Source organism: Coenobita brevimanus, chromosome 40 (assembly GCF_032717465.1).
Source record: "Coenobita brevimanus isolate Jiangsu-jjx chromosome 40, ASM3271746v2, whole genome shotgun sequence".
NCBI lineage: Eukaryota > Metazoa > Arthropoda > Malacostraca > Decapoda > Coenobitidae > Coenobita > Coenobita brevimanus.
In genome coordinates, this window is record NC_136993.1 from 46,466,239 (window position 1) to 46,477,347 (window position 11,109).

The 11,109-nt window shown below is 38.0% G+C and overlaps 1 protein-coding gene across 1 annotated transcript in view; it reads left to right on the plus strand.

The window, feature by feature from the left end:
• LOC145397079 (glutamate receptor-like) overlaps positions 1-10,711 on the plus strand; it is a 57,336-nt gene extending 46,625 nt beyond the window's left edge. Inside the window, exons 7-9 of the mRNA XM_080270286.1 lie at positions 3,100-3,278; positions 4,922-5,084; positions 10,571-10,711. Coding sequence (XP_080126412.1) covers positions 3,100-3,278; positions 4,922-5,084; positions 10,571-10,711 — 483 coding nt within the window. The remainder of the gene's footprint in view (positions 1-3,099; positions 3,279-4,921; positions 5,085-10,570) is intronic.
• The last annotated feature ends 398 nt before the right edge of the window (positions 10,712-11,109 follow it).

The following is an 11,109-nucleotide window of genomic DNA, read 5'->3' on the forward strand; positions in this document are numbered from 1 at the left end:
CAAAACACACCAAAAATTAAGTTTCTGGTTGATTTGCATCAAATTTTGATGTGTTCTGGTGAGTGCCACGCTTTCCTGTGGTAAGGTATTGGCAACACTGTGACTGCTTTGATGAGACACTGCGTAGCAGAAAAACCTTTGTATCTCTCGAGCAGCCAGGCTGGAAGGTTGTGTGACTGTCAGCTGTCCCTTTAAACCCGCCATTTTCCCCCTCCCACCCGAAGCAGAAGCCATTATTGAATTATTGTGATTGTACAGTGTTTTTTTTCTATAACGTGAAGTGATTGTGTCAATGGAACATAGATATATTGTTTGTAAAGCATTTGGGTCCGTTATGAGCCGTTAGGCCTACAGGCAGGAGTTTGATTTGTTATACCAGTGTTTCCACTCTCCTTCATCCTGCCCGTAAATGGTGAGTAGCTTACCTTTTTACAGTAAAGCCAATACTTATATTTGTGAAACATATAGTGCCTAGATTGGTGAAACAACTGACCTACCATAGCAGGCCTTATGTTCATCATAGAGATATGCAACAGTCGCTAAGGAAACAGGCGGTTACGTATGCCATACAGTCGGGAAGGGAATAAGAGAGGAGGTTGGGGTGAAATAATGTGATAGTGTTTTATATTGCGTATAGTTTAGTGCGAAACATACATGTAAAATAGTGCAGCGAGTGTTCACCGAGAAATATTCCATGCAGTGACTGACTTAGCGAAAACATAGCGCAATTATCTGAGACAAGAAATATGCCACAGCCACATATATATATATATATATATATATATATATATATATATATATATATATATATATATATATATATATATATATATATATATTTAAATATATATATATATATATATATATATATATATATATATATATATATATATATATATATATATATATATGTCGTGCAGTGAATAATCGTGGAGAAATCTATTGTGTGCACTGCATATGTTTATGGCAAATGTATCGCAAGGAGAGGAGAAAATATGCCACAGCCACAGACACACACACACACACGCACGCACACTCAACGTTCAGTCTCTTGCCAGTATCTCAACATCTCTGGAGGAAGTGAGTTATCCATATTTTGTTGATTTGTATATTGGCCTGTTTCTATAGTTCAATATTTTTTACACAAATAAGTAATGTTTTTTACATACACACATGAGATGGAAGAATGTTCAGCTTCAGTATCAGTACCTAACAAAAAGATTAGCGGTCATGTCGAGTTTCTGAGAGCACTATCAAAAACCTTATGATATTTTACGTGTATATGTAGAGTAAAAAAAGAAAATAATAAAACGTAACGAGCAAAAATATGTACGCGTGGGTGAGGCAGGGAAAGAATGTTGTTTTATCTTGCGTGCGGGTGAGGAGAAGTATTCTACATTTGTCGTCCAATCACTCCAAAACTATTGGACTTAACGATTTCCCTTAAGAACCATGATAAAGAGCAGTAAATTCTACGTATGTTCATTATCAGAATATAAGCCTTTGGGAGCATTTTTTGGTACGAAAAGGCAGGGGAACAGACTATGTTTTTTTCCTTGCTTGAGGTAAAAGTCGCAAGTGCTCCGAGGAATAATCTCACTTGGTCAGCCAATTTCTCGAAAACTATTGAATGTATCGATTTCCTGTAACAACCATGATAAAGAGCAGTAAATTCTACGAATGTACAAGACATAACAATGTAATATCTATGATAAGAATTCGTTGTTACGTAGGCGGGAATATTGTGCATGCTATGTGCACATCACGAAAGTGCCGTACGGACGTGAGTTCCCAGACGTTTTTGGCGATTTACTCGAAAACTATGAGGCGTATAGAAACCATTTTTAGGTCATTATAAAGCTGGTGATATTCTGCATAATATTTTGCAATTAAAAACATAACATGTGAGAAAAGTTCAGAATTAGAGCTCTTTGATTTTTTTTTTAATGGCTTTGGTTTTTGGCTATTTTCTCGAAAACTACACATCGTATCACAACCGGATTAGTCTCTTTAGAAAGCTGATGAAATTCTCTATTAAATTTTTTTAATAACATTTTCCTGTATGATGGAAAACATTCGACTGGTGATCTTGGGAATTTAACGTGATGTAGCAAAATGTTTATTCACGGCCGCCTAATGTTGTTTTATTCGTGTTTTCCTGTTTTTTTGTGATGCTTTTCAGCTAGAACAAACATCGACGAATAAGATGAGATAAATTTCATGGCAGTATATTGATGTTTGGGTGGCGAAAATAAGGAAAGAATACATGTTATTTGCCGTGAGTGGGCAGCTAGGCCGGGCGGCCTCACAGAAAAAACCGTGCGCCGGAAAGCTTACTGAAACTTATCGTGCGCAAGAGGGTTAATGACTGAACATGCTTCACTGCTTAAGATCGTCTCACCCATATAGATCTGAAAGCTACCTAGATGGTCTATAACACAAGCTCGCACTGATATAGTCTGAAGTAGGCAATAGTACACCGATACTTTACTTAACGTAATGATGTAGGTATTTTGTGTTGAGTCTGGTAATGGACAGTAAAAATCAATTTCACTCTACTACAGATGATCTCCCTCAGTTATTTCAAGAAGTCTGGCCTTATCTAGAATACAGACATTTGATGGAATGTGTAACTAAATGGTACAAGAAGAGTGAGAGGGACTCAGTTTTTCGAGGTTTCATTACAATATCGCAATCTTTAATTTCTTTATCTCCATGGCTGGAGGGAAGTCGAAGTCAAGGCTGAAGAAAAACCAGGTGAGTGGACAAAGGTAGTCTAACAGTCTGATAATTAACAGTTAACTATGATGGGCTGACTCATTAGTTCACATCAAGCCCAACATTGTCACTGACGCCTACCACATGAGCACAGTTGTGGAATATGATACTATTGTCACGAAAGGTAACTAAGAAAGGAAGGTATGCATATCACATAATGCACCCTTTTATTATTTCTCCGTTTCACATGCATTATGTCATCATGCCTCCTGTTCAAACTATCTTTTTCCAGACCAAAACATTTGTATCTTCAGTTCACGCACTTTCAGGATAAGGGTAAATTTTTTTTCCCCATTTTGAAACTATGTCTCTTATTCTCAGTATACCAGCTGCGAAGACGCCATAGAGAAGGTGTCTAGAGGAGGCTACACACTAGTTACCTTGGAGAATTATATCACTATAATCATCGAGTCCCTGTACACTGATGAACGTGGTCGCACACCCTACCACATTGGCAAGAAGCCCATCTCTATCATGACAACCTTTGGATGGGGACTGAGGTAAGCGACTTGCTTGATTGTGCTTCTTGATTATACCCATGTCATTAAATGCTGGCTATCAGGATGATAGTGCCTAGGTAATTATTACTCAGTTGTAATCACAGACTATTATTGATGATGATTATTAACCTAATAATGCTGAAAATCTTGTGCTACATGTAGTGTATTGATGACTAACTCCTTCCATCCGAAGAAAGAAGTTTTGCGTTCGCGCTCATAAAGCGATGCAGTTTATTGGACAGTGTATGTGTGTGTGTGTGTGTGTGTGTGTGTGTGTGTGAAACAGAGAGAGAGACAGAGACAGAGACAGACAGACAGACAGACCGAGACAGACAGACAGAGACAGACAGACAGACAGACAGAGACAGAGACAGACAGACAGACAAACAAACTTTTCATCAGATGTAAATCAAACATGATGGAATGACTCAGGGTTAGAACAGTAGGTCAAAGATCAAGGTCACGGGGCTTGGATCAAATTTTGACCTAGCAAGATTTAGGCTAACTTCTTGGGATAATTAAAGGTAAGGCGGAACGATCAGGTGTATTTGAAAACAGTCAGCCATAGGTGAAGGTCACAGGACAAGGCCATATTTTAAGCTGTCTGTTAGTATGTGAACAAAATGAACAGGTTTAGTTTGACTGGGACAAAACTCGGTAATAAAAGGTCAGGCTTCACACATCAAGGTCAACTTAACAGCTTTTATCTGATTTAGATTTGGAAAGATTTATGGTAATGCTACAAAAAATAAACGGAATTCTATATTGAAAACAATCAAATGTCAAGGTCACAGGGAAATGTCAACAGTCACGGTAGCATGCATGTCATCTGACTCAGTTTCGATAAAATGTACACAAAATTTTGGCTGGTAGGTTCTGGGTGGAGCGATACTGAAGGAATTTTATTTTGAAAACAATGAGAAAAGGTCAGGATCACAGGACAAGGTTATATGTTCGGTCCTATAACTAAAATAGCTTTGACTGTGTTCCAACTTTTCATGATCATAGGTCTCAGGGTCAGAGAAGGATGAAAAAATTTAAATTTGAGAACAACACAACAATGACCAGAATCACAGGACAAGATCAACTCACAAGTTTGGTACGATTTAGGTGAAAGTTGGTGGAAGGACTGAGGGTAAAGCACAACTGGAGCAATCGGAATTTTAGGGAAATGGGTCGAAGGTTAAATTCAAAGGGTTAAATCAAATGTTCGGTCATTTAAACAACTCCGGATGCGAATATTGCACTCTAAGTGTTCCTGCTTGTTGACTATATCGTTGCCGCTACCTGTCATTTTTTTTAACTTACGACAGAGCTAAAGGTGTGAAGGGGTTAATGAAGCGTATATCTAACCCTTTCTATTTCAGAATATCTTGCACGAGCTAAAAAATACAACCAGCTATTAGCAAAACGAAAATAAAGGTGCGTAATCGAATCTGATGGTGTAAATACGGTGTTAATGATTGCTGAATTTTATGATCACACTCTTAATGCTGATAACAGAGAATGATTTAGACATCGAGGACAATGATGACTTATATTATTTCCGTAATAATTAATATCATGCTTATGCAGCTCATGCCTATAACCATGCCAATGTTTATTACACAATTGATAGGTCCATTCCTTACGTTACTCCTCAGAAAAGGGTCGCCGTATTACCATCGTTTTATGCAACTTATTCATCGCCTGGAGGACGCTGGGATCATGCAAATGTGGCTCAAGCAGATTATCGAAGGCAGGGTCAAGGAGAACAGAGCGATTTCCAAACAGAATGCTCAGCATATGAGAGCATTAAATACTGAGGTAACTAACCTAATCCTATGGACCGGCAGTCTCAGATTGGAGGAATTACTCCTGGAAAGAAATCTGAACATTCCAAGGGATGAGAGACTGAAACTTAAGGTTTCATTCTCTCTTAATTTATCAAAGAAAAGTCATATTACCTATTTTGCAAAATCTACTTTCAAGAGAATAGGTGTGCTAAGATTACCCCGTGCCTTCTTTACCCCCGCAAAGCTGTTGACTCAGAGGTTTTATTCGCCCGTGTGTGGAGTACAACTCTCATGTGTGTGGGGGAAGGAGGGGTGCTCCAAACATACACCCCTTCTCAACAGGGTAGAGTCAATGGCTTTTCGTCCCTGTAAGCCATCTACCGACTCTCTTCAACATCTGTCTCTTCACCGCACCGTTGCATCTTAAACTCTTCACTATCTCTTCTTAAATAGTCAATGCTCTAATGAACTATCTACTTACATTTTCCATCGCCCTTCCATTACAGCGGGCAGAATACACTCGTCTAGCAGCAAACTCTCACCCATTTCCTGTCCACCTCTACTGCAAGAGTTCACTAATATTCTCAGTCCTTCATATACGACACAGGCCAACAATGGAACTGTCTTCATCTGTCTGTACTTCCCTCTGCCTATGACTTCCACTCTTTTAAAGGCAATGTGACCGAGCATCTCAGTGAGAATGGGTTTTCAGAATTTCACTTTTTTTTTTTTTTCTAGTAAGAACAATCTTGCTGGCTTCTAACCTTTGATTCCTTCTCTCTTGCGTAAAAAGTAGCGTTTTCGATGTGTTGTCGGTTATCAATTGTACATATTTTCAAGTGCTTTTGGCATTTGAGTGTTTTTTTTTAATAAGATCAAAATATTGGTCCTCAAATATATTCATCATGGTACATAAACTTTGTAAAAATCTCCCTCATACCGCCGCTAGATTTCTTGTCATTAATGTTAGGAAGAACCGCTAAGTGGACGCAAATAACTCTGGAATAGAGGCATTTAAAATTCCCAAAAGGGAGATACCTCTTTTTCGTTATTGTGGGGGAAGACTCAATGCGATTCACTGAGAAAAGTGAGGAATGACCAGTACAAAGTATGAGTACCTCTGCTATAAACAAACCATACAAATTATTCTTAGCTTTTACCAGCACACAGTCTGACAGACGGCAGCATCACAGTTGTTGTTGATTAGCCCTAGTCTGTCCGAGCTGACCCAATAACCGCATGCAACAACTCCATTTGCAGAGCCATCCCATGGAATGAATTTAGTCAGTGTGTTAATATCACTAATGGAAATTATACAGTCATACCCATAGATGTATGCTAGTGCCAACCCTATTCTTAGCTCCTATTAATGATCTCTTCTCTGTCACCCAGAATCCCATCCATTCATATGCAGATGACTCAACACTTCACGGTTTATTCACAGTCAAACACCTATTCACCAAGTTTATTATCTCTAACTCTCAACTCAGTGCAACCATCTCCATAAATCAAGACTTATCTACGATCACTAAATGGGGACAAAATAACCTTGTCTCGTTTAATGCTAGTAAAACCATATATAAACAATTTACTAACAAAGAGATATTGCCAAATTCGTTTGTTATCTTCATTGTTACTAATATTCCCATCTCCAAAAGTATTGAAAGTTTCTGTGTTTCACTTAACAATATCTTTAGCTGGACCTCTCATGTCTGATCACTTGCTGAAACCGCCTCAAAGAAACTTGGATTACTGTACAGAGCCCAAAATTTTTCATTGATGAGCAGTTTGGTATATTTTATAAAAGGCCTGTGAATTATTGCTCACTCTTGTGGAATGGATGTGGAGAGGTTGCACTAAAACAACCTGGCAAAATTCAGAACAAAACTGTTGGAATTATTAATATCCTTGCTATTACAAATGAACTACCTCCCCTACGATTAAAATTGAAATGTTGCCTCCCTTGCATTATTTTACAGATACATTTATGGCAAAAGCTCAGACAAAGTTGAATTCATTGTGCCACCTCCCCATGCTTCCCTCCTGCTACATGGGCATCTGGTAGCGCTCCTGACTGGAATGTCACACGGCCAAATTGCAGAACTTCTGCTTATCAGAATTCTTTTATTCCCCGAACTACATCCCTCTGGAACTCGCTTCCCCTGAGTTGTTTCTCCCCAAACTTCAACCTACAGCTGGTCAAGTACTACAGTTACAGATTATTTATGAATGAAGGACTCCAGTAATCTTGTGTACGGATTATTTTTTTAATCCATTTTTTTTTCTTATTCTGTTCTGTTATTTTAAAAAGTATGCATGCTCTCTCTAGTGTTTACAGAGCCAACAAAATCATACACGTAAGACGATTCAACAACATAACGTCAGACAGTAGTATGGCTGTCATCATAAGCAAACTTAATACAGCATCCGTTTAGCCTAATGCATTACACACACATACACAGACACACAGAACACACACACACACACACACACACACACACACACACACACACACACACACACACACACACACACACACACACACACACACAACATACGTGTATTTTGTACTCATCTGCCAAAATGCGACAGTCATTCAGCAGATGCAATGTCATCCAAAAGTATCCAGATTCCGTAAGCACTTGTATTTTGAAATAATATTACATTTAAAACCCACTTCGCATAAATACACCACGTGCCTAACTGGAACTCATTACCAATAGAATAAAATCACACTTCACTTCCTGTGTGCATATTAAATTTTATTCTCTTTTTATTCGATATGGGCATCCGAACTGGACAACATACAATGAGCTTTACAATGCAATTTATTTTGTTATTTTTACAAGAAAAAAAAAGACTAAATTAATGTTAGGTTTAAGACGAAAAGCATGGACATGTTATTTAAAAATTTAGACTCTCACATGCTTCCGAAAATTAGTAACACAGATTTTACACACACACACACACACACACACACACACACACACACACACACACACACACACACACACACACACACACACACACACACACACACACACACACACACACACACACACAGAAGAAAGTAATTTTGAGAGGGATGATATGGAACATGCATGCCCACACATATTACCAGATATACAAACATAAAAAAAAGAAATACAGGAAGAGTTAAGTAAATTAGAGAAAGGAAAAGCAAATGGCCATGTCGAAATTTCATGCTGGATGCTACATGAATGTGTAAAAGAGTTAAGTAGACCAAAATATATGATATTCTAGGAATCCTTAGGTCAAGGTAAACTACCTGATATTTGAAAGAAAGTAAACATTCTTCCCCTATTCAAGAAAGGAAATAGACCAATTCCACTCAACTACCGAACAATTTCACAACCAGTGTTGTAAGAAAGATACTAGAAAACCTGATATGAAAAGTTTCGGTCAACCATCTAAAAGAACACAGTATGATAACACAAAGGCAGTTTGGTTTTAGAAATGGAAAATCATGTGTTACTAATCTATTAAGCTACTATGATAGAGTTGCAGAAACATTACAGAAAAGAGAAAGATGGGTAGACAGTATCTATCTAGATTTCATGAAAGCCTTTGACAGAGTACCACACTAAAGACTTCTATGGAAACTGTACCATCAAGAATGAATCCAAGGCAACCTGTACTGTTCGATGGAAGATTTTCTCAGACAAAGGGAAATAAGAACAGTACTAAGGAGAAATTACTCATCATGGAGAGAAGTGACTAGCGGAGTTCCACAGGGCTCAGAGCTGGCACCTACTGTTTTTAGTGTATATAAATGACATAGATAGTAACACTGGAAATGACAGCTATCTAAATATGTTTGCTGATGATGCAAAAATACAAAAGAGAATTACTAGCACAGACTTTTGTAGAGAGCTACAAGAAGAATTAATAAACTTCATGAATGGAGCGATAAATAGCTAATGGAATTCAATGTGGACAAGTGTCATGTAATTAAGTTTGGTAGAAGTGGGAAAAGACCATTATTTGGATTATAAGTTAGGAAGTAAAATCCTACACATATTAGAAAGAGAGAAGGACTTAGGAGTGATTATCAGTAATAGACTATCTCCGGCTGACCACATCAGTGAGAAGGTACGGAACATGTATACACTGCTTACTAATATGAGAATAGCATTCGCATACATAAATGAACACATGCTGAGAAAGATAATAACATCATTCATCAGATAAACCATGGGGTATGCATCAGTAGCCTGGAATTCTCATCTCAAGAAACACATAGATAAGACTGAAAAAGTTGAAAGGGCAACTACAAGATGGGTACCAAGCTTAAGGGATCTAAACTACGAAGAAAGACTAGAAAAATTGAATCTACCAACACTACAGGAAAGAAGGAAAAGAGAAGACATGATGATGCTATATAAATGTGTCTCAGGGAAAGAGAAAATAGACATAAATGAGTATATAACGTATGGGGAAGCGTCAGCACGAGGACACTGAAAAAAACTGCATAAAAAGAGAGTTGATAAAGACGTAAGCGAATTCAGTTTCCCAAGTAGGGCAATTGATCAGTGGAATGCACTACCGAATGAAACAGAGAGTGCCAAAACAAATAATGAATTGAAGTATATGTATGATAAAAGTGATTTAATACACGGGACAGTACGAGCTTGACTCATTCGTGTTAAGATACAGTTATGTACGAACAATTAGGTAAGAACACGCACACACACACACACACACACACACACACACACACACACACACACACACACACACACACACACACACACACACACACACACACACACACACACACACACACACACACGCACAGGTCAAGCTTTGATTGATTCCAAAAAGATTATGATATGAATGTTAGAGTAAACAAGTGAAGAATCTGTTAATACTGGTGGGATATTCTGTGCAGCTCTTTACCTGATGTATTGTTTCAGTGATTTGAACGGTAATCTTCGGTAATCATGAACACATCTCCGCAAAAAGATTAAGCCTGGCCAACAGATTTATGAGACTTACTAGTATGTTGTTGCAAGACTGAAGTTACGTGATTCTCATTATCACAGAGCATTTTCTAGAGGTAACTTCCACTCTGATATTGTAACTTAAGCACCTTTGCACTTTTTAAATATTCCGTCCAAAGTGAGCCCTCCTTACGACTCACCAGATAGTCGCCATCCAGAATGAGAATCCTCTCTATGTAGCTTTAAAAGGAAAATGGCAAGTAGAAAATAACTCACTGGTAAGCTGAGTAAGCCATCCCTGAGACGTAAGAGTCACCAGCTCGTAGCAAGGAATGTGTAATACATGCTCTCTCTCTCTCTCTCTCTCTCTCTCTCTCTCTCTCTCTCTCTCTCTCTCTCTCTCTCTCTCTCTCTCTCTGAGAAAGGCTTTCGGCAACTTTTATCAGTAAAACTGGTATATTTTGTATTCGTCATAAGCCTAGAGTACAAAATTCTTTCGCCATATGTTGTTTATTTACTTAGTACAGACACTAATATTTAGATTCCATTACAGGAAAGTAAAGAGATACCCCTCAGCCTCAACCACACGCAGGGTGGCTTCTACTTACTCTTCATTACCAGTGCCTTGGCCTCCTTCACGATGCTGGTGGAAATGATCACTTACTCTCGTTCCAAGATGAAATCGTTACTTTAACCTTTACAAAACAATGACGTCTATTTATATTGTATCCTTACAACCTCGAGGTTTTTATTTATTTCTCTTTATGTTTCTTTAGTGAAAGGGTGTAACGTTATCTCGCTTATGAATCGTTTCCTTTAAAATCAAATAGATCAAACGACGACTAAAACTAATATTACGTTCTCGAGGGGTTGGGGTCCTTTTGACTACTGTAATATTTTTTTCTCAGTTTATTCATGTTACATGAAACCGATTCAGCTAAGGAGAAACCTCTTGTACTGAAGCAATTACTGAAACCTACACCTAACCCTAACAGTTTGAGTAATCTTTCCAAAGCAGAATACAAATATCTGTAGATAACAAGAATGGAATACTAAAGACGTCCGTATGTTGGTTAGCTTAGGTAAATCAAA